This window comes from Necator americanus, chromosome X (assembly GCF_031761385.1).
Source record: "Necator americanus strain Aroian chromosome X, whole genome shotgun sequence".
NCBI classification, from domain to species: domain Eukaryota; kingdom Metazoa; phylum Nematoda; class Chromadorea; order Rhabditida; family Ancylostomatidae; genus Necator; species Necator americanus.
In genome coordinates this window covers 13,029,522-13,054,445 of record NC_087376.1, presented here as the reverse complement: position 1 = coordinate 13,054,445, position 24,924 = coordinate 13,029,522, and the positions used below count along the sequence as shown (strand labels likewise).

Sequence of the window (24,924 nt, the reverse complement as noted above, 5' to 3'; positions counted from 1 at the left end):
TCCAGCGTTCTATATATGCGCGTGAGGATGATCTTGGTGAATGACTGAATCAAGGTCACTTTTCTTATGGATAAAAACGGTTCGCGAGGTTTTTCACTGGTCTGGGATCCTTTCTTTCTGAAGGTAGGATGTCATGTGCGCTGCTAAGATTACATGAAGTGGATGGCCACCAGCCCGAAGAAAGTCTGCTGATATAAAATCAGGTCCGGGGGCTGTGCCAGGTTTCATGCTCTTTATGGCGACTCGTACTTCCGAAGGGAGAATCCGTGGTGAAACTTCACCAGTGGAGACGATCGAGCTTGATACAGGAGTTGATGGACGGAAAAGGTTCGAATAGAACACCTCCGTAATGATTTCCATCTCGCTAAGAGAAAACGTGCGATTCCTGTCTTCGCTCAGCAAGGCTGCTAATGGAATATTATATTCGCTTGTCTTTTGGCTTTGTTTGTCGTGCGCAGCTTCGAGGCACGCTCAGCACAGGCTCGTAGTCTTCTGAGCAGTTTCTCGTAGTCGACGTTTGGGCCCTCCTCGATGTGCCAGTCACCTTGGGACAAGGAATCCTCGAGTACGCAATTGTCGTAGACGAGTACGTTTCTCCTTCGTTGCCGAAAGCTGATGTTCTTTTCCATCGTGTGGCTAATTCGTATTTTGCACGAAGGAGACGGTGATCAGAACCACTACAAAAGGATGGTACTACTGAGACGTCAAGTAGACACCACCTCCGGTTGGTAAGTATGTGGTCGATCTCCGCACGAGTCGCGCCACTGGGCGATTCCCATGTCCACCGACGATGATTTTTTTTTCATGAAAAGAGAGTTCCCATGAAAGAGGCGAGCGGCGGACAACAGCCCGGCGAGACGATTGCCATTTTCATTCCGGTCCCCTAGTCCAAATCTTCCAATCCTGTATTCCTCTTCTGTGGCCTTTCCTAGTTTTGCGTTGAAGTCTCCGACAACGAATTTGTAAAAGGACTTCTCGTTGCGGATTACTTCCTCCAGCTCCTCGTAAAACGCGTCCAATTCGGAATCATCAGCTGCTGATGTTGGTGAGTAGCAGTTGGTGATACTGATGGATTTTTGGCGCAGAGAGCGGAGGCGAAGAATGGCCAGATGAGGTGACAGGATCTCGTGAGAATCGACAAGCTGGACGAGAGATCGGTACACAACAAAACCAACACCGCCTACTTTTTTTTCTCGACGGAACCTTCTCTCCACGAATGACGAGTGTACCATCATTCATCTGTCGTACGTCGCTCCTTCTGCACTTGGTCTTCTGCAGAGCAATCACGTGAAATTTGATACGCTCTGCAGCTCCGAGAGGGGCATGCAGGTCAGCGTCTGTTGACTTTGTTCTCGCGTTGTAATTGGACAATCTGAGACAATCTCCATGGCGAGTCATACGTGTGTCGCCTTTGTCCGGAATCAAAGACGTCCTGAGCATCCTGAGATTTGATCGCCTTCCACCGGTCGCCATACCGTCCGACGTCTAAAACGGCAGGGCCCAGTGTGCAGGGTACTGGGGCAGTGCATATACTGGAGTGGCAAAAAGACTTTTCCCAAAACTAAGCAGCCCTGCCCCAGCCAGCTTAGGTTTCACCACAGGTCGTCGCCCCGCCTATATGGATCAGGGAACCACCTTGCGACATTTTGCCAAGACGGTGGTGATTTTTGCAGTGGTTTACTCTTAGCTAGTCTTCCGATTCCGAGAAATCGGAATGTGTCAACTCCTTCTCAGCTTAGGAGACCCTGCCGGAGGACGAACCTCCGTTTTGTATCGAAGTTCGACGTCCAGAGTCACCTCCGCCACTGAGGCAGTAAGCCGTTGTGGAAGACGGAACACTTACAAGGATTAATTAAGAGATATCATTTGGATTCTCAGAGGACAGTTTGAACTACTGTTTACTGCAAATAGGACCGCATGGATACATTTATAATGTAATGTTATCCAGTGCTCTAAGAAAAGCTGATAGATTCGCTGTATACAAAAGGAATTACAAAGAAGAAAGGACTCCACCTTGTAAAACTCCATTTTTACATTGCAATCTTTCAGAATATGCATATCCTATTCTAACCTTCATGTGCCTATAAGTCAGGTACAGTTTAATCCGTCCTATATTTTATCTCGGATGCCAACAGCTTATAATTGTTTTAAAAGTAAATAGAGACAAATTTGATCAAAAGCTTTCAATAAACAAATGTAAATCACGTAGTTAGATCTTCGTTTCCTTAGTGCAATGGTCGAGTCATGTATAGTATCATTAAGGTCAGTTGCTGTTGGAGTACCGGGCAAAAAACTCATGTTTCCTAGGAAGGTATATAGCTATAATAATATAATATAATCACTGCCACTAGAGCTTTCCCCCAGAGCATGGAAATGTTGAAAATATGAGTCGAGGCCTAAAATAAAGTTTTTGCACACTTTTTCCCAACATTTTGTGGGCTACCATCGTAATGTAAAGTTGTAGGTGTTTTGAAGTCTTTATTTATGACAAGAATATCATTCGGATTGGAATAAATATTTCCAAAAATAAAACGAGCACTACGGAGATCATCTTTATTTTTTGTTTAGAAGTTGGATCGTTTTCATCGGAAAAGACGCTACGAAGTAGTCACTAAAGCCCTTTTCTTGGTCAAAGGCATGAAAAATTTGTTACTAGATTGATCAGTGATAAAAAAAGTACCGATTTTTGGGTTTGTGTCTGTTCTTTACATAGGAGACGAAGCCTGGAGTGTGCTTTTTTTTGGAAAGTAAACTTTCGCAGTTTGCATGAAACTTTTTCAAGTGGGCATCAAGATCAGAACAACCCTTGTAATAGATGTTGGACAAGGATGCCTTATTTCATATGTAAGCAGTTTTTTTTTTCTTTCCGAAAGAAAGCGTATTTGTTGTGGATATCGAGAACTAAGCAGTTCAAGGAATTTCAATGGAAGAAATATTGAAAATGAATGATTCATAACACGGCATACATTGTTGTATAAAAAAAAAAGATAAAGCATCTGACATCTGCCAATGCGTTTTAGGCTGCCCGCAGAGTTAGCAGCCGCGCGAGCGGCGCCGCCCACGTGGCTGTGAATTCGGCGGGCGGCCTTACTGCAATTCGTAATCGTTGATGTTTTGGAACGGGTGTTGAGCTATACAAGGACATGCTGGGTCCAGCCGATGATCACGTCAGTGTTTTTATCCGTCCAGGCAAGTTCTGAAGCAATTTATCGACCCTGGAGGGATGAAAGACTTGTTTGGCACTAGGGAGTTTCGAACATCGACCATGCGGCCACAGTGGACCTCTTACCGACTGCGCTACGTTGTTCTTTTATATAATATTTCATATGGGTAATAATAAAGATCAGATAACCTAATTCTGAGGCAGCAATCCACCATACTTTTCAAAATTGCGTCATTCGAGGGAGTATAACGTAAGAACTCAGTTAACCCGCAACATTACTATTTAAAAAAAAACCTATAGTGCCATTTATTGTCTCGCACCTCTTCTCAACAATACTTCATTTTCAGAAGGTGCACGTAACGATAAAAAGGGAAAGGGATCAAACGATTTTAGTTCCTAACTTGAAACAATTTTCACCTTATTCTCGAATATCAGGGAATGGAACCGGAAAGGAACGAAATTTCGCTTTGATTTCTGCTAGCAGCTATATGTGCAACAAGTATTTGACACTGTGCAAACAGTTGAAGGGTGATAAGGAACCTTCGTCTGAACAAAAAAACCAACACATGCAGTATAATAGTACATGAATAGAGTTATGTAGCATAGTACTAACAAAGTTCTTCTCCAATAGTTGTATCGTTTTTTTATGCTCGCAGGGTACCTCTAAAACCTGTTTTTAGGAATTCAAATACTGTTCTTTTTTATGTGACTGTACCTGCCTGACTACCCTTTGTTGACGAGTGCCAGAACCATTCAGAGAGGTGCAATACGGGAAGCGGGACTTTTTACCGTCAATCATTATCGTCAAAAGGCATATTGATGTGGTATTTCAACTGGAGCTCGGTGACAATCTCATCGAATCACTTATACTAATATAAGGTTTTGGGTAATTGTGAGTGATTATTGTTTGTTGTAGTCGATGTCGCAGAAATGAGGGTTGTCGTATTACGACTACGAGGCGTCAAAGTCGTGCACAATTACGCAATGAAATGGGGCAGAAATTAGGTTAAGATTTAAGAAGCGCCCTTGAAACAGAACAAATGATAAAAGTAATGGAAAAGGACCTCCTAGACTATTTATTATAATATATCAAACTCTATCATATGAAAATTTACTTAAAAAAATCTTTTTTTTTCTGTTGAGCCTTCGTCCACTCTATTAAAGGCAGCATACCATGAATCGGACTTGGCGAGTAATTCCGCGGAAAAACATAGAGATAAGGTTGTATATTGCGGAATCGGGGATGGTTCCGCACATCTCTCCCTAAATGTCGTAAAAAAAACTTCCTGGAAGACGCCGTTTTTTGCATCCACAAGCGAGCGGTCGACGATCAGTGATGTCTTCTCCTCAAACTATTCAAGTGAAACCAGTGAATAAGCTACTGAGTGGATCGGAATGTGTATACATCTTTTCTCGCGGATTCCCTCTCCACGTCAGATTCCCGGTATGCTGGCTTTAAGAGCATGAGTCTCACAGAATTGACATACCATTACAAAAACGCGACAAGAATTACGTCAGGGAAACTAGTTCATATAGGGAGATCGAAGTCGACAGATACAGACAGACAGAAGATCGAGTCAAAACGACATGAAGCACGGTGCAGTCGCGTAAGTGGGATCATCGCGAACTGCAGTAATGAACGGTGGTAGCAAGAGTCCTCACTCGGTCCTAACCGCTACGCTACACCGTTTCGCTTCGAGCGCAAAAGCTCGCGCAACTGTAACGTGCTTCATGTTGTTTTGACTCTATAGCTTTCTTAGCACTATTAAGAAGGAAAAACAGTATGAAAAAGATGAAAAAGGGATGATTTCACACCATTTCTTCTTCTAAAAACCATTTTTGTTTCCACTCTTTTGTTTTTGGCAATTTAGGTCTGGATAGATGCCTTCGAGGAAATGGATCGTGTATATGCACCATATTCGAACAGTTACGATACTGCCAGAAACGCACTAAGCGCGGCTGACAAGTCAAATCTTCGCATCCATGCATTTATCAAAGTAAGTTTTCATGCACTGGAGCGAAGGACATGCCGTAGAAGGTTGTGGTCAAACTGATCCATATAGATATTAGACACAAAAACAGGCGTAAAGCAGGTAAAGTCATGACTCCAGAAATGCTTGGCGTGGAATGCGCACCTGTACTTTGTGGCACAGTGAAACAAATTACTTCTGGAGAGTGGGGTATCTAAGGTGTCACATTCAAAGTGAAAATGCTAGCATGATTATTTTGCATTTTTTTTACGTACATGTTGTAGTCTGTCCTTGACAAATAACGCAAACCCAGCAGTACATCAGCGTACTATGGATTTTTACATCGACGTAGAACGTGATCTGTGTGAATAGTTGCATTCTGGGCGCACTGGCTTCTCTACACGGAGCACATGAAGCTTCTTGTAGCTCATTGTTTTTGTTTTTCCTTATTTCATCTAACAAATAATGAATAAAACTACGTCATCTTAACGAAGCAAGCACTAGTTTTAGCGGTTTTTTTTCGCTCCTAGATTGTCACTAAAATTACAGTTGGTAGAGATTTAATTTCTGTTACATTCTTTTCATAAATATGCACTTAGCATCCATCGTTGTCGTAATACTGAGCTGATTTTTTCGCTATTTTACTAATTTTCTGATGGCAGCGCGAATCTTGAAAGAATTCAGTGTGTTGGAATTGGATTTCTGTCCCATTTTTCGTGTGATTATGCGTAGTTGAATTTCTTAGAAAATGGATTTAGGATCTGCTTCTCCTGCTATTAGAAAAAAAACCGTTATTCATGCACAGTTCCACTGAGAAACGGAGGAGAAATCCGAATTCCACCGAACAGAAATCTCAGATTCCCAACAACAAAATAAACGATAAGACTACTTGAAAACTTCGTTCCTAAGGCTACTTGATCCTACTCATACACTATTTTGCAAAAAAAAAAAACCTAGAATAACAATGAATAAAGAGCTTGTAGGAGCTTTTCGCATCAGTATAGAAGAGATGGAGCATACTTTCAGCTAGAACGCATTTCGTCTTTCCAATGAACACATTTTATGCCGACTGTGTAATTGTTCAAAATTGTTTTCCGGAGGTTTGGGTGAATGTTACTTTGATGATTTTGGGCTGTAGTTCGCCAATGTTTGCTGTCCACGTAGTTGTTCATATAATGAACCATAGCAGTCGAATCTGTGTCCGAGAATAGGCTGTGGCTAGACTAGAGCAGAATATCCTAGATCAGCCGTGAATATTAAGCTCCGTCAATCTCACTGAAGGCAATCACAGATGAAATTTGCTTCTGGAAAAGTTGAAAGGGTATAAAGCTAGCCAACCAACAAATGTTGAGAAGTAGAATTCCCGGAAAGTGAAAAAGAGAAATTGGAATATTTATTAGTGTCAGAAAGTAAATTAGTTTCATTATTTACTTTCATCCCTCGGCTTTTGCATTTTGGGAACGTTTCACTCAAAGTTTTCAATTGGCGTATTTGTTGAGCAGTCACCTGATATACCTCCATACTCAATGAATCAGTACTCTTATACACAGTCGTACAGTCAGTATAGTGATGACTATCCATCGGACTTGTGTCCCTAAGATATGCCTGGGGAGATACCTGAGATGCTCCTGTGAGCCATATTTCGCACTTTATCAGACGATCAGTAGCAAGGAAGATTCAGTAAAACGAAAATAGGAGGAACTTGTTAGTCTACTAATCTTAATTTAGTAAAAAAGCAAAACTAGAATTCAAATCAAAAAGAAAGAATCGGAATAAAAAGTTAAGGAAGGGACAGAGAAATCCTAGTACTTCAACCATATTGCAATATTTCGACTTCAACCATATTGCTATTCTTCGATATCCGCACATAGTTTAACATTGCTGTGCAGCGCAATTAGCGATTCTCGTTGCAACCCTCTTCCCTCAAGATCATGTCGTCGGAAGTATGACCTAACAATACACACCGTATCAAAATTTATCTGAGCTTGTTAGCCAATAAATTAGCATTACGAACATGACTCCATGAAAATATCTGTTCTCTTTCAGGGTTGCACGAATCTTTGAGAACAGCATTAGAAAAATCTTCTGCAGCAATACAAAAGTTTCTAGTGAAAATAACAGATTATGTAGTCTTCTTTCCACGGTATCATTAGTGTCATTAGTAAAGTGCATAGTAGAAGCAACTCTGATCGCAACCATGAAAGTAGCAAATAATGGTGTGGGAATAGAACAGAGTTTGTTTGAAATATTTTCGGGAGATCAATAGTACGAGAAGTAACAATGAACAAATGAAATTCGATATAACTGTCAGTGGCGTAGAACATTATTTTCTTGAAGGTATTGAGACAGCACACCATCGTTTAAGGAATTCAACTATTTTGACCTCGAAATTAGTCGATCTCCTGGTCAAAAAGGGATGCAACTTGTGGTAATAGTCGACTCGTCGATGTTGAAGATGAGATTGATGAATGTCCGGTCGATTTATATGTCACCACCTGCAGTTGATCTTCGTGTTATACACCAACAGTTACTGCAATGTCATCAGATTTACAACACGTAACATGTGCGTCATTGATGCATTTTCAGCAAGATTACATTGCTGCAATTTGTCCGTTGGTGATGAACTTAAGCGTGAGCGCTGGCATTTGATGGAACATTGAACCGATATAGCAAGCGAATGTACTTCCAATAAGTAGTTGTTGCTGAGCGCAGTCTTACTTCGGTTCCTCCTTTTCCTCCATTCTGCCGCGGGATGATGTGTGCGTCTACAATGAGTTCCCATACAGTACAATAGAAGATTGTAGTGGTTGTGCGCGATTGAGAATGAGTAGTTAAAATAAACAATTTGCCAGACAGAGATAGCATTTACTGCATTTTAGATATACATAACTCGCGGTGCTAGAACGATATTCTGGATGGCGGTTGGTTGTATTTGCCAGTTCTACAATCCACTTCCTTGGTATAGTTTTGTCACAACTTCCGGTTTTGCACCTTTCAAAAAATCGAAGTCTGTGCATTAATTCTGTTTGAAAGTAGTCATCTCCCGTGAAGAACTCCACTTTTTCCTTGCAGGTGAAGTAGATACCATGTTCCTGTTAGCAAGCTAAGTAATAATTAATTGATAAATGACATTTTCTTCCGAGCACTAAACAAGTTTCTTGGTTGAGCGTTGAGGTTGTAGTGTTATGATAGTCACTTGTTTGACACTACATCTAGTTGTTTTTTTAAGGGCAACATATTCTTCTAACGATAAATATTCAGATATAGAAAAGGTTAAACGAGGAACCGATAAAAGGACGAGTAGTGCTGGTTGTAGTAGAGCGATTGTAATAAGACACGACTCTTGCAAGAGTTAGAGTGATTCGAGTCTTTGACCAGCACTGTGGGTTGTCTGCACTGCGTAACGAAAAGATAACTTTACCCGAGGAAAGGACAGAAACAGGAGACAAAAACACAAGGTTTCGTTGTTCAGAAGGGGGCAATAAGTGCATTAACGGATTTTCTTCCCTGGGAACCTAGGAGCACATCTTTTTTGCACCACTTTTGATTTTGTAGCATTAGACGTTAGAGCGTGACCTTGTGGAAATTTCTGTCGAATTTCTGTTGGTCCATATTGAAAGCCCCTTTTTCGTAGCTTGATGCTGGCGCGTAGGGGAAAATGTTAGTCAAAACTGGCTTTGAACCACATCTCTTCATCCAGGGTCATCACACTCTGGCCAGGTTGTTCGAAAGAAACGATGTTCTTTGCCATACTCCTGTTGACGACAACACCACTTCCACCAACTCCCTACTGTTGCGTGTTCCTAATAACAGTTCTTCTCCAGTGTCACATACGGGGTTTAGTGGGTGATGTTGTCTTCTCGGTTAGTCCGATGCCGTCGTAGTTAATCTTCTTTGCATGCATCATCAGATCATGAATGGCCGCATCCGATGCAAGCGTACGGGCGTTATAAGGACAGATCATCATCCTAGTCCTCCGTTTCGACAGTCTAGATGACTCCTGCAACCCCGTCCTTCCTGGCGCTACAGTATCAAAATTTCCTAGAGTCAGGAGTTTTTATTACTGTGTGTCGCGTATATTTTCAAAACCTATGGGCAGATTGCAGGCTTCTAGTCCCATGGGTTTTTGGGAGAACGTTGCGTCCTCCTGGGGTACGCAAGTGGAGCTTATTTATTGTAGGGAACTAGGCCTGCTTTGCACCTCCAAGAGCTGCAGGTTTTTTGCCGGACTGAGACAAGTATCCTACAAGTCAACCCTAGCCCAGCAGAAACAGGAAGGCAGTCCCCTGAGTCTACCTGCCTCTCAAGACAGCACAAGGTTGCTTTTGGTCAGTGATTATCCCCTACCCGCCGCTGGGGGTGCACCATGTACCCTCGCGACTACCCGACTCTGATTCCTCTAGAGAGGGATTTAAATGATATTCGTGGAATATCGTTTTAAATATACTCTTATTAGACGAGTCTCTGACGAAATGGCAGTGGTTGGATATGCAGTTTTCAACTGTGTTTATTTTAGAAGCACGAGCAAAAGCTTTTCCTCTTTTTGCATACGTCGCAGAAATAGTTGTTCTCTTGTGCTTTGTTCCCTGCTTTTGCGAAGGTTCTTTCACTACTACGAGATTTGAGAATGTACTACGAGTCCGAAGGTTTTGAAGGTGCAGATGTAAATCGTGCTTGTACTGTACTGTTATACTGTATTATATTGCAGTGTGAGGCTGTTGTTGTTATAGTTAGTTACGAATATCGATGTCTTGTGCAATATTCCTAAGCAGTTATCAACATTACCTACTTCTGCTATGAAACAACTATTAAAATTTTATGCTACCTAATAAGACACTTAGTGGGTGCTTGTTTGTTTTGAAATTTTACATCAACGGAGGCCGGGGGAACGGTCAAGAGGTACCCGTATGATGTGCCGCCGCGTATCCAGGAGGCTAATGAGCGTCGCTAATTGCACCGCGCGTCTCCTGATACCGTCATAATCGCTACAGTAGCCTGACTGCTCCTCTTGTGCTACGTCTTCAAGATGCCCCGCCCACGCCTCCCTTCCCTCCCATTTCGCCGCGTCTACCGCTCTTACGACGATTTTTTGTCGCCGCACCTACAGCTCTTATGATGCGCTTTTAAAATCGAATGGAAAAGAAAGAACATGATATTAGATGTTGTTCGAAGGTCTACATAAAGTGTGCTTGCAAGTTAATATAAAAGAAGGAAAGAATGAAATAGATTTGTATAAGTGATATGCCATTTAGAAATGCGAGTAATAATGAAATTATTCTGTCTCGACTTGTTAGGGGGGAAACACTCATTCATCTCTGGGAATGCAAGTGATGTTTCAAAAAATGTCCCACTGATCGGTGTTATGCTATCATTTTTACTTTTTTCTTCGCTTTCTAAGGATTTCTTTTTGCTCATCTAGCTGGGTAAAATTGACGTCCAACGATCAACGAGGCGCGAATAATGCCTCACAGACATACACTGTACCTAAAGGTATATCTCGAAGATACAAAGGTCTCTGTTCGCCACTAATATACCTAACCTGTCATATCGATTTTATACAGAGAATAGATAGAGATGAAGCGATAAAACGCTGTTGAAAGAAGTTTGAAGAACCATATAATTTCAGATTTCTATTATATAAAACTGTATAAAATGTACAAGCATGTATTGAAATATTTGGCATGTGCTGTATATAAACATTATATCTATGTAAAATTTTGAAAAGGTAAAATGTATAAAGGAGTTTGAAAAATGTATACAAAGTAATAAGCGCATAAATTTACTGTTATTATAGCTGCTGCAGTTGAAGCTGAACACGAATTCGCTGAATGGCATCGTGACAAACAAATACTTATGCACTGCTAGTTTATATCGAAGACATAGGGCATGAAATGTGTTAAATTATGAGATGTGTGGAAGTATATGCATGTTATTCTTTTCCCTGGAGCATCTTTTTGAGATAATTTTTACTTATGTAAAGTTACATTGGATAGAAGGATCTACTTCTTCTCTTTTATTCCCAATAATAAGCGCTTAGTTTACTATATCCGTACATCAGAATTCGCTGCGGCAATTCGTTCTTCACTCCCTCTCCAAAATTCGCACTATCTACCGCTTCGTCGCGGCGCGAACGTCGCGCGCGGCGTTGATCAGAGAGCAATAGGTAGGCGGGGTGTAGGTGATCTCAGGCGGTCGTGGAGAATGTATAGCTGGTGGAGCGGCAGTCGTAATTACGCGGAGGAGCGCGGTGCTGAAGGGAAGACAGGAGCGGTCAGCCGGTTTTCACGGGTACCTCTTGTCCCGCACCCACGGAGGCCGAACTAGAGCCAGAATCATGCGAGCGAGCATTTTGCCACTGCGATATTGCTAGGAGCTACGTGAACATGTATGAAAGATATGATAAGGAGGATTACTTTTAGTCACATGTCAAGGAGAGCTTATAAACCTTTGTGAATATGTTTACCTTTAATTTTACAAAGCAATAAAGGGATTGGTCCTTCGATTACACAATTCGTGGGAAGCTGTAGAAGCGTTTGAACCTTGAACTGTAGAGGCAGAGTGAAAGTTTTAGTTCAAAGTTAGTTTAAAGCATTCACAAATCGCAAACTTATCGCATTTTCTCTCATTTTTTTTCCTTCCAAGGTCTTTCAATGGTGGATTATGCTTCTCTTGCAGAATCCATAAAGCTAAGAAGTTGTGATTTATTATTCTATTTTAACCTTTTACTATGCAAAGATCCTTTTCTAGCCATAATTTTTACGATGACTTTTTTCCTCGTGTTTTACTTATATTCAAAAATAACAACTGCGTCTTTAAATTTCGTTGCAAAAAAAAAAAAAAACATTTGATAATGTTCATGAACTTAACTTAAACACAAAAACGAATCAAATGTGAAAGTTTGTTACACGTCTAATCCTAGCATTAGATTAGATCCTTCCGCACTCCTCTTCGAATACTTCCGTTCTTTTTTCTTTGCAGTATTTATACACAGTTCTTTCGTTCGTTGACGATTTTTATCTACCTATTCGTCCCGTGTGGGTTTTTTAAAATTAAAAGTTACCAAGTTTACATGGCTCCGGTTTTTCCATGTTATTGTGGAAAAAAAGTTTAGGCATGTTGATAGAGATAGATGAAGATAGTGAGACGCGTCCCATGGCGCTGGATTGGTCCGTTAATCCCAGAAAACAAAAAGATGGTGTGAAACAGGTCTGGCTGATCCAATTAGGTTTATTGGAGCCAGAAGGCAGTGAAAGGCGTCCCACGTGTCAGATAACTGAGGCAGTACCAGAAATTAGGGTGGGGGTAGGGCGTGTCCCCCGGCGACAGATGAGGCGGGTCCGGCGCAGCCGGAGCGGTATGCGATCGCCAGAAAGCGGAAAGACAAAGTGGGTTCTACAGAATCAGGTAAATGTGTCAGTGCGAGAAGGACGGAACGGAGCCCACAGCGTGAGATTGGTGCACCTGTGCCAGGAAACAGTAAGATGGGGTGGGACGGATCCTACAGCGCCAGATAGATGCGGCCACATCAGATGGCAAAACGATGTGGTGTGACGGATCCGATTGCGTCATGTAGGCATGTTGGCGCCAGACGGCATCCCTACGGCGTCAAATAGATGCGCCGACGCCAAAAATTAGTTTCGTGGGGTAGAACGGGTATTACGATGTCAAATGAGCGTGTTGGATTGCATCAGAAGGCAGTAATATGAGTCCCACGATATCGAAGTGTTCGCCAACGCCAGAAAGCAATAAAATGAAATGATTTCTTGCGTGACGTTTTACTCAAATGTACTACTCCGTATGTCTCCTCTGCGCGTTTTCCTCAGCATGTTCGCAAAGCTTCTACAGAAATTAGATGCACGCATGCAGATAACCGTTTTAGTTAGGAGCTGACTGTTTTGCTGATCTGACGTAGGACCCTTATCTTTATCACTTTGATGAGGACGTCCCACATCATTTAGTCTTATCACACCATTCTGTGTTAGTTGTAGGAAAGAAGACGAGAAAAGCTTTGATATTATAGCCGTGGAAAGGAAATAGATGTCAAATCAAGATTGAGTATTCCTGAAACGCGGCATTGGGACCTTTAGCAAGAACGCTGCATAATCATTCAACAATGCTTTCATTTATAAAAAGGGCGAGGACAATCGCTGTTATTAATAAAATCAGTTCCGTTCGGTTTTCGATTCAAAACAGTTCAGTTCCGAAGCAGAAATTTGTAGAGTGCTGTGGTCCTACTTTAAATTTTCATTTATCACTGAAGGCATGCGAAGCGCACTTCACAAGAAGTCTGCAATTCCGACACAAGTTCCAGTTAAGTTGACATAAAGCCCCGACATACATCCCTCTTAATATTGCACCCATGTGATGTATGAAGAGTGAAGAGCCCAGCGAATTACGCAACGAAACGATTTTATTACCTAGGGTACACTTGTGATAATTCGCGTCGGACGAACAAATTTGGACTTTATATTAGAGCCAGATATGAATTACCATAACATAGGCACTTCACGCAGTGCTGTTGGATTTGGATGCGGCTGGATGGAAACGTTCTCAATGTAGTTACCAAATTCAATTATGCGGTGTAGACTGTGATGTGTGATAATGGACTGCTGTATATTCCACGGGAAAAACGGTTGTAAACCCAACCAAAAATAAAGTAGTTAACCAATAAATTGCTAAAAATCAGATGTGATGGAGCAAGATTTGATTTCTTATGTGGTAAAGCTTAGTATTTCAGGCAAAAGAGTGCTCTGTGGAATTTCAACGAAATCGATTTCAAGACTTACTGATTAGACCAGTGCAACGACTACCCACAGTTGTAATTCTGCTCAAAGGTTAGAACCATGTGTTCAAAAAAAGGAAACTCCAACCCGAGAACTTTTTTTTCTTTGCAGAGCTACAGAAGCGAACCACAAACTTTTTTGAAAAAGTGGATGAAGCGATTGCTCTGGTAGAAAAAATAATAAGGTATTGGATTCTTTTTTTTTGTTATTTCCCTATCTTATTTTATCCTTCGCCTTTAGCAGTACTTGCAAAACAGCCACATTAATTTCAGTCGTGCTAACAGCATTCGAGCACAAAATGATGAGTTCATCGAACAGATGAGCTTCTTCAACAATGTTGAAGGCGTCCCGGTACGAAGTTTTCGTCTACACTAATTTTCCACTCTCATATTAAAAAGAACAAAAACAGAGAAGAAACTTCTGGCGTGTTGATCCGCTTGGGATACGCTTGCGCTTTCGGCTTCAATTCAGAATCGTCTGATGTATATGAACATATATGCAACTTATACAGCAGCGACTTACGAGGGATATCCGATGTATCAAGCCAGTGTTTTGTGGGCAAGTGTGGTACTAGTCGATCGACCTCAGTAGGATGAAAGGCTCTATGGGCGTTAGGGCGGTTTCGAAAGGTCTCGAACCATTGCTTGTGTAGTGCATTTTTAGTCGGATATTTCACCGAGTGCTCTAAGCTCACCACCACTTTCTTATTCATTGACAACTTATGTGAATAGTGACGCCGATGGTGTGTTTTATTGAACTATTGCCACCAACAATGATGATATGATATCGTTAAAGGACCGGATGTAAAGGAGGTAGCTGATGGTGATTTTCTCATAGGGAAGGGAAGGGAAGTGAGTCGTAAAGGAGTGTGCGTGGGTAGTTTTCAGCAGTTCAGAATGGGATGTAATAAAGCTCAATGACCAAAAGAAATCAGATTTTGTGCACATTGTTAGGTCTGGAAGATCGCGAATAACTTTGTCATAAGAGGACCAAGAAATAAATTTCATGTAGTTTCTCAGAGAAAAAGGCTTGCTCTAAAAAAGAGTCATATCGCTGTTTTTTCCACCTCGTAGTTTTTTTGGAATTTTGATGGGACAGAATTTAAAATTTAGAATTTTAATATCACACCAAAGAATCATGCTATATAATAACGCGCTTAGTCCGTGTATGTGTATGTGTATATGTGTGTATGTGTATGTGTATGTATATGTGTACGTGTATTTGTATGTGTATGTGTATATGTGTATATGTATGTGTATACGTGTGTGTGTTTGTGATAAGTTCTTCTGTAAAGGTAAATTGTAAATGTAATTACCGCTTGACCGGGTAGTGCACTGGGATTCCAGAACACAAATCTCACCTTAATTACAGCACGTCGTATCTCACGAATATAGGTGGGCGCTTACTGCAGCCTGAAAGTGGTCCGCGGTTTGTTTATCCCCACGATTACACAGATAAGATAAACGATGGAAAATATTCACGGTATAGACCGTTGCTCTCAGTAACCACACAATCGAACAATATATTCTTTATCTGAATTAAGTGATGACAATAAATGGCAAGTGAGGGAGAACAACTCGTTCGATATCTTATGGCGACTTCCTGAGATTAATGAGGTGACGGCAATGCACTGAGATTTATGAGTATCAAGGATAACGAGAATACTAGGCTCGTGCCGATTGGTGACGCAGGGTAAGTGCGGCTGTGATGCCACTAGCCGGTCCTAATCCGCCTACTCCTGGCTATTTCGAAATGTTGCGCGTGACCTCCACCGCAACAACAGCTATTCGATGATTAATGGAATTCCTCCACTCAGGACCTCTCGGTTTCCTTCGCCGGTTCTAGGCTATCCGCCTTATTTTGGCTCGCTACCAGAGTTCAGAGGATCACCTCTTCCTTGCTCGGTTATCCGATCAACTGCCTTTTGTATGCGCAGACGCGCCCTTATATACGCCTTGGCCTGGGAAACCCCGCCCATTTGTGCGCGAACCCTGAGTCACCAATTGACCTTACTATCGATCGATTATGATGCACTAACAAATAACTAGGTAATGAGGGATAACATAGTAACAAATAACTAGGTGATAACATGACAACAAATAAGTGGGTGATAAGGGATAACATTACAGCAAATAGCTATGGCAATAAGGTATACTACAAGAACAAATTACTAGGTACTAATTGTACACAATGCACCTGGATGTGATAACAATGTACATAATACTCCAACACTTCGATAACTTTCTTTTAAGCAAGTCATTTAGAAAAAGAAACTGTTTTTTTTCAAATGCAAAAAGACAGGTATTTTTCCGAACCTGAGAGGCATTTTTACAACCCAATCAAGTATCACTCTGTATAGAGTGAAGAATGTTAAGGCAGCTATCTACCCTTCACTACAATGTCAGATTTTCGAATAACTGAGTTATTCAAGACGAAATTTGCTCTTGAAAGTGGTGATAAAAAAGAGTGAATTTCTGCAACATAATACACTGTTTAGTCGTGATGACACATCTGGCAGCACTTAACCGGAAATTCCTCCAGGAACTTTTATAATACCAGTCTGAACGTGACGGACGTCATCATCGTTTGCATTCGTGGATCCAACTTCCAAAGAAAGGATGTTGCCAATGAGGCAAACGTGCAGCCGAATAGATTTGCGTCACAGTATATAGGGGTGAAAAGCAACAGTATCTTTCATGCGCACCACGTTTCATTTACTTCTTGGCAAATTTACTTCAAGTCTTCGTAAGCCATTTTGCCCGTTTCTGGCGCTGGCGCACCATTTCGAAGCCATGGGACCCATTCCACCCCAATTAAACGTATTGGCACCGATGCACCAATTGAACACCGTGGGACCCCTCTTACCCCATTTTACCGCTTTCCGGCGCCAGCAAACCTATTTAACGCCGTTGGACACGCCCCACCGCGTTCTGGAATTTTGTTACACACACAAACACACACGCGTGACAGAATAAGCCCGTTTTATTATATAGCACCTGTCTGAACGTCCGACCAAAGTTCGACTCCAGATATTCTGTGATGTTCGCTTCGCTCGCCTTGAATGATCAATGAAAATTAATAGTAGTGACATCTCCTGTAAAATTAGAATTGTGTTCTTCTAACAACGCTCTTTTTTTTGTATGAATTTAGGCCGCGTATACGAGTCTGATTGTTTCCTGCACGTGGTGGCCCTGCTTTAACTAATAGCAATCAGGAGTTCGAGTGTACGCACTGGAAACGTATGAGCTATGTTATATGGCGAAAGATCCTCATACATTGCAAAAAGGTGCCGTCGTCCAGCATCATGCCAGAGCCCATAACATATAAGGTTCAACTGCCTGAAGGAAGCATGGAATCTTTGACAACAACCAATCGTTTCGTCACGCTTAACTGCCGAACACTATCGAGCGAACTCCAAGAAGCCGCCCTGTCTAGGCTTCTGCGATATCTCTGTGTGCCTTTTGCTGTAGTGCAGGAAGCATGCCCTGTCATCAGCATCGGAAATTTTACCATATACTGCGGCGATGCTGATGAAAGGCAAGTAAGTGGCTGCGCAATAGCTGTGATGAACGATTACAACAACCTGGTGGAGGAATTTGGCTCAACATCGTCTGGATGCGCCTTTCTACGACTTCGGAATCGCACGGACGTAAGCTTTGGATCGTAACTGTCCGAGAACGAACGTACCCACGGAAACCACTGAAGACAACAGTAAGGACGCCTTCTATGATTAACTCAGCGCGTCGATGTCTAAAATACACAGCCAGCAGGTAGCCATTTTTAGTATCAAATGCGAAGATGGGTCTTGAATAACAATGTGAAGTTCTTGGTAAATGGTTTTATCCGGCTGAGCGCACGTCGAATAACGGTAACCATTTGCTGGACTGAAATGAAAATACGGGCCTTATCACAACTTCCATGTTTAAGACGAATCATCGACGCATCAGCTTACATGGCAGGAGTCATCCCTTTTAACGCCTTTAGAGCAGCGCAACCGGAAGGTGAGGAATCTCAAACTTCAGCTCGAATACGTTCTGACGAAGAACATCCCTTTGTCAGAGAGTTCTTCTCAGCCTCAAGATACGGTTCCACAAGAGAAACCGATAAGTTCCTCTTCAACCGAAAATCGACGTGGCAGGTCTGAAAGACGAAAAATACAGGACAAGATTCCGGCAGTGTGTATCTATTCATGTTGTAATATGGAGCAGGAAGAAGCTTTGCGATAGGGATTCCTTCAAAAGGTGCATCCAGAGCTGCAAGGAGAACATTCTCAGTTTAAATGCCGCGGAAGAGGTTTGCCTTTGCAAGCACTGGTGATTTCAACTAGGAAAAGTGTTTAAGAAAGAAATTGTGTCGTCAACTGGAACAAGATCGCGATAAAGAGTGGACGTCAAGAGCGAAGGAGTTTGAAAAAGCATGCGAGGACAAGGACCCGCACAAAACCTATGCTTTGCGAAAACAGTGTGGCGTCAAGATGAAAGGATGTTCTTCAGCCATCAACACTTCCAATGGAGTGGCTGTCGGTGAAGCAACCCTTCCAATTTGGAGGGATCAATTCAAGACCTTACTGAAACGGCAAGCGCCGTCAGTTCCTGAACTTGGGCACGTTGATAGACCGACATATGCGGTTAACGAAGAATCACCAACCGAGTCGGAGGTTTTGGTCTGTATCCAAAAGATGAAAAATGGAAAATGTGGTGGAGACGACGGGATTAGCACATAAAGGCTGAAATATCTCCCTCCTTCTGGGATTCGTGAGATGACAAAAATCAATATGGATAGACAAAAGCATACCTGACAAGGGAAACACGCTATCATAATTCTCCTCCATAAGAAGTTATCCGTCACGGACCCTAGGAACTATCGAGGATTCCCTTTGCTACGTGTTGTGAACAAGGTTTTGGAGCGCATTAACCAGGAACAGGAGGATAGAGTCACTGGCGTATCAATCCAATCGAGATGCGCCAACACGTTTTACTGCAATTCGTAATCGTTGAGGTTTTGGAACGCGTGTCGGTCTATACAATGACTTGCGAGGGTCGATGGAGTACCAAGAAAGTTAGTTCGCTTGCTTGATTACATGAATCAACGAACAACAGCTGCAGTTCGAACACCAGCCGCATGTACAACACCGTTTGAGGTGGTAACGCGAGTAAGACAAAGGGCAGTGGCGGGATTCTTTCTGTTTAGTTTCGCCATCGACGACATTATTCGTTAGAAACATTAGAACAGTAGATCAGTGCCCTGCGGATATCATTCTAGCACCATCAGGACGCCCCCTGACCGATCTCGAGTACGCTGACGATGTTGTTATATTCGAGGAAAGCAGTACGAAACTGTTGTCACCCTTGTATCGAAGCTAGCTGAACCCTGTGGACTACGTCTGCTCCCTGATAAATGCAAGCATGTGAATCTCTTCAAGACCTCGAACGGGAATCAGGGTGGACGGACAACCGATAGAACTCGATGACAGCTGCGAGAAAGATATTCAGCAAAGATGCGCTAAGGCAACTTCTACATTTAACTCCTTAACAAAATGCCTGTGGTCGCCCCCCATTACCAGCGAAGTCAAGCTGTCTATCTAGCTGCAATCCGCTTCACCATAATGTACAGATCGTAGAGTTAAGCAGCATCGTCTGCGATGATGAAGATATTTGATTGTACGGAAAGGAAAACGTTTAAACGACTGGTTGGGTATTTTTGGCCTGCGGTATGCCACAATGAATTTTATGACGTACCAGTGGATGACACGTGGAAGATTTCAACATCTTGCACCGCCATGGAAACTCGAAGAGCACAAAAACTGGTTTACGCTTCTTTGGTCACGTTTTGAAGGAGAACATCAGACCGCCTTCTTCATTGTGTTGAGAAGTTTGACGAGTTCAAGCTGGAAAAGGCCACCTGGCGGAAGAAGAAAGTTCCGGACAGAGGTGGTGAAAGAGGACCTGAGGATACTTGGCGTGGATAGGCAGTTCAGGCGAGACGTAAGGTTTCGCAGAATGTGGAATAGCGACGAATGGATTGATTCTGCGCAAGAATCTCACAGAAGATCGAGAATGCTGGCAGAGCAATGTTCAAGGACGGCACACCTCGGCGAGGATACGGGTAATCGCGTCAGGCGATGACATCAGCCCTCCGATTAAGTCAATGAATTTAGGCGAAAGATCTCATAGTACCCTTGTAAACGCTTCAGTTGTACATTTGGAGAACGTTCAAACCTCAGCTTCAAACACTTCGTTGATGCCAATGTAATATAAAGAATTTGAAAGTATTACTCGCAGTAAGGGTTTTCCTTCTGTTCCCTCACAGAATGATGCTTTAACATAAAATGACGTTAACGACAGCATACTACTGATAGATATAACGCTCCACGCCAGATCATGTTAACTGTTCGCTATTCATGCAGCCATTTGCATGTGTGTTTCCATTTTCTGAAGGAAGCAGGGGGGGGGGCGCAGTCGTTAGGTACCCGCGGCCGAACAAGTACCTGCAGAAGAGGCTGTCGGTAGGCCAGAGTATATCTTAGTCCGCCTATGATCACTTAGCCACGCCCATCCATCGCGACGTCACTGAGGTCATGTGCCGTGTTTGTATTGCAATTAAGTAATAGAGTTGATTTCTAGGAAGGTTCAAAGAACAAAAAGGTAACAACGTAGTAAGTGGAAAAGGACGTAGAAAGTGAAAATGCTAAAAATGAAGAAAGAACGTGAAAGATTTGCACAAGAAAAAAAATAACATCAGAAAACATAAATGAAGCTGAAAGTTGAAAACGTTACAAAATAAAAGTTAAAAGGTGTAGAAACCAGAACCTGGTTTTTGAAAGATGTAGATTTGTGATTGAAAAAAAAACTATATAGAAGATATAAATGTGTATTTGTATTTATACAGACTATTTAATTCTTGTAAGATATTGCAGTAGTTTGTAAAAGTTTCGATTTGTTCGTTTTACATAAATAAAACACTATTATTTTCTATTTCTGTGATTTCGTGTGCAATCGTTCGATGTATCTCTATACGTAGGCGATCGATACTATGTGTAGAAGCAACACCAGAGATAATTGCTCCTGCGAGGCATGTTTCGCACCTCATTAGACTATGAGGGCCGAAGATGGACGATGTGATGGGAGAGGCGTAAGCCGAGCGCAGGCCATGCTCTGGTGACGCTATTAACTGCTGCGTAGAGCAATTAACGATAGCCGTTACCAGTCGTTTCCCCTAAGGACAGGTTGTCGCGAAGGCTGCGGGTACCTAACGATACGCACTCAAGAAAGCACGTTACCAACATGAGGCAAACGTTCAAAGGAGATAGACACGCGGAGGAGTCATAGAGGTGCAACGCAGCACGTGCAGTAGACATGGTTATGAAACGCTTACAACTTCTCAGTTGCTTGAAGGAGTTGTTCAATACCAATATAATATATACACAGTTCACACTGTTTCGAAACTCATCGAGGTATCACGAGAGTACAAGATGCCGCTCTGTCTCACCTTCATCGACTTAAAGAAGGCCTTCGACTCAGTTGAGACGGAAGCGGTCGTGGAAGCCTTGGACAACCAAGGCGTCCCTACTCAGTACATAAAGGGACTTCGAGAGTTGTACAGTAACTTCACGACCAGAATTTCGACATTCTACAAGAATATATCATCATTGACGTGAAGAGGGTGGTCCGACAGGGTGATACAATTTCACCCAAAATATTCACAGCCACCCTCGAGAACGCAGTGCGAAAGTTGGAATGGGACGACATGGGAGTGAAGGTTGATGGTCGGCAGCTATACCATTTGCGCTTTGCTGATGACATCGTACTGATAACACCTTGCATCAGCCAAGCGAAACGAATGCCTACCGAATTCGACGAAACATGTGGATGCATCGGTCTTCAGCTGAATCTGCAACGGATGAGTCTCGGATGCCCCATTCACGCTCAACGGAACGAACATATCCGAATGCACCAGTTACGTTTATCTGGGTCGGGAACTGAACATGATGAACGACATGACCCCCGAGCTGGGCAGGAGGAGACGAGCGGCTTGGGGAGCGTACAAGAGCATCGAGGATGTAGTGAAGAAGACCAGGAACACCCGGCTCCGTGCTCACCTCTTCAACACCACCGTACTTCTTGCTTTGACCTATGCTTCGGAAACCTGGGCATTTCGCAAGCAGGAAGAAAACGCAATTGAGAGAATAATGCTAGGAGTATCCTGCTTCCCGCGAGCGAGGGACGGGATTCGAAGTTCTCTCCTGCGTCAGCGATCGAAGATTAGAGATGCCGCCGCGTTTGCCGAGGAAAGGAAAATAAGGTGGGCCGGACACGTTATGCGCTTTAACGATAGCCGTTGGACCAGAGCCGTGAACGACTGGGTTCCCCACGATATTGAGCGCACTAGAGGAAGACCGCCGACCCTATGGTCAGATTTCTTTACGAAGTCCTCCAAAGTAAATTATGATGCCCTTTGTGTCCCACGCGAAAAGAGGAACCACTGGGCGACTCTGGCACGCGATCGGAGTGGAAGAATTACTGGCGCCCGCTCGACCAGTTCCAAGATCAACGGGAGTCAAGGTGATCAAGGTGATTGAAGGAGTGTTTGAAGCTGAGGTTTAAATGTTCCTTAAATATAGAACTGAGGAAAGAAAACTATGAAATCTTTCGCCTAAATTCATACAAAAACATTATATTATTATTATATCATTACATTGTAATTGTAATTGTAATTATAATTGTAATTGTAATTGTAATTGTAATTGTTACTATAATTGTTATTATTGTTATTAAAGGATAGAGGATAAATTCACTGGCGTATCAATGTACTTATGATCTGCCTAAGCATTTTATTCAATTCGTAATCGTTAAGGATTTGGAACGCGTGTTGGCGTATACAATGACTTGTCGGGGCCAGCCGATGATCAAATCAGTGTTTTTATCTTCCAAGACAGGTCTGTACCAATTTATCGACTCCGAAAAGATGAAAGACTTGGTTTGCATTAGGGCGGATGGTGCCAGTAAATGTTTCACCACACTCCTAGCCGCTACGTTCCACCGAAGCGCCTAGTGGGAAGCCAGCCACGTATGCAATTGCGTACTTGATTGATTTAATTTTGATCCTACTATAGAAACTGTCGCTCACCAAAGCGGCTTCCTTGCTGTAGCTCATCCTCTTCCTGATGCCGCTTTTGGAACACCTAGCTTCTGCTGTGTTGGTCATCCATCGTTCCCATCCTGTTTTCAAGTTATCCTTGAAGGGCTTGTTAATGGCAACCTCGGGAGGCTATAGCTAGACATTGGCCTTGATAGCAACCTCAGGAAGAAAGGTTCTTTCGGGATCAACTTCTTTTTGAAAATGGTCAGCGACTTCAGTTTTTCTCCGGCGGCGGTCACGGAGAGGACAACGGTAAAATTCGATTTTTCGTGCCTTGTCGAATCAATATTTTCAGTTTCGGCTCCAACTTTATCCACGGTCCTTCCAAAAACCATGTCAAAGGACACTGGAACCTTGTCGACGTTTCCGAGGTTGGGAGAAATATGTAGAGATTTTTTGCACAAATTTTCTAAAGTTGGCACATTTTTCCACATGATCATCTGGCAGTGGTTGACCTACGCTGATTCTCCTTCTAACAGTTAGGTAATTTTTTTCTGTTCATAAAAACTTTACACCAAGGGGCCGACGCCTTGAAATCATGCCACCCTGATTCCTCTGCGAACCGTAGAGCTTCTGCTCTAATGTCCTTAACCATCACAGTTCTGCTTGCCGCTCGCTTCTACACAATCCATTTATACACAGCTTCCTCAATTTTCCGAAGCGGCGAGCACGTTTTGTTGACGGCAACTGTTTTCCTTGTCTGGCTTCCAAATTCGAATCAAATGTTCCGCTACTTCAAAATGACCGGCTGCAACTGATGTTCCATGTTCTAAATTAAACTTCACCGCGTCAAGCTTGTAAGCAGCTATTTATGAATTTCTTCTAGCCATCGAGTTCTTCCTAAACAACTCCTGAGTAACAATATATGAAAGGTATAAAAAAGTTGAGAACAACAAATTTACCTATAAAAAAGGGAATGCACTGCGTCCGCAGTGCATGCGAGCGTAGATCTCAGACCGGCCTTATGTTTTGGCGGCCTTATCTATGAGATTTTAGGGTACTTATTAGTTAATTAATTAATTTTTATTTGTGCAATATTTATTTATTTATTTGATTATTTATTATTTAATTGTTTATTGTTTATTTATTTACTTATTATTTATTTATTGATTATTTATTTATTACTTGCCAATTTATTGTTTACCGTTCATTATTTATTTACTACTTAATATTTATTATTTATTTGTTTATTTATTGCTTATTTATCGCTACGATGTTCACCAATTGTCGGCTGTTCGCACTGAATGCAACGCGTGCACAAGGTGGTGCGTTGCAGCTAAAATCGCACCATTATAAAAAGAAAACACCGATTTTTTTTTTGTTCCCCGCGTATTTATCCTTCCAAGGTCGTATGTAGCGCATGCGACACTTTCTTCTTATTGACATCGCCGGAATAAATAAATGAATAAATGAAATAAATGTGAAATAAATGTGTGTTTGTCAGTGATGATGACGGGAGGATACGTAATACTGTGGTTACTGCAATGCAAATGCAACGCAGTAGTCTGGAAATTGCGGCTTGTTGGAGTTCGTGTGAACAGCTCCTGACGCTTCAAAGTGACGAAACGAATGTTACATGGTTCGGTATTTCTCGTAGGCATTGACCTGTCAGGGCATGAGCTCTGGCAGTGTGGTTAACGACAGCACCTTTTCGCAGTGTTTGAGAAACTGTGCACAGTTTAACTGTGCTACTTATGTAGTTCGTACGCTTCCAGTAGGCAAACACAAACGTGCGAATACCTAGTGAAAGCAAGACCTCGCACTAGTAACGTATACGCAACTCGTGTGTGCGGTCTTAAACGAGTCGAATAACATTAGAGTAATTTGATTATTGGATTAAAGGTGGAGCATCACGAAATTGACGATGTTG

At 42.3% G+C, this 24,924-nt stretch overlaps 3 protein-coding genes across 3 annotated transcripts in view; all 3 read left to right on the top strand.

The window, feature by feature from the left end:
• Positions 1–24,924, top strand: part of RB195_022794 (uncharacterized protein) — a gene marked incomplete at both ends in the record, with an annotated part of 65,596 nt that overhangs the window by 20,924 nt on the left and 19,748 nt on the right. The window contains 4 exons of the mRNA XM_064210022.1: positions 5,035–5,160; positions 13,871–13,967; positions 14,028–14,100; positions 14,189–14,267. Coding sequence (XP_064065903.1) covers positions 5,035–5,160; positions 13,871–13,967; positions 14,028–14,100; positions 14,189–14,267 — 375 coding nt within the window. The remainder of the gene's footprint in view (positions 1–5,034; positions 5,161–13,870; positions 13,968–14,027; positions 14,101–14,188; positions 14,268–24,924) is intronic.
• Positions 17,221–18,639, top strand: RB195_022796 (uncharacterized protein; the record flags this gene model as incomplete). Its single annotated transcript, XM_064210024.1, has 3 exons — positions 17,221–17,565; positions 17,939–18,054; positions 18,258–18,639. 3 exons carry the CDS (start codon positions 17,221–17,223, stop codon positions 18,637–18,639), a joined length of 843 nt encoding a protein of 280 aa, XP_064065905.1.
• On the top strand, positions 19,661–20,041 carry RB195_022795 (uncharacterized protein; the record flags this gene model as incomplete). The annotated part of the gene is made up of 1 exon (XM_064210023.1): positions 19,661–20,041. One exon carries the CDS (start codon positions 19,661–19,663, stop codon positions 20,039–20,041), a length of 381 nt encoding a protein of 126 aa, XP_064065904.1.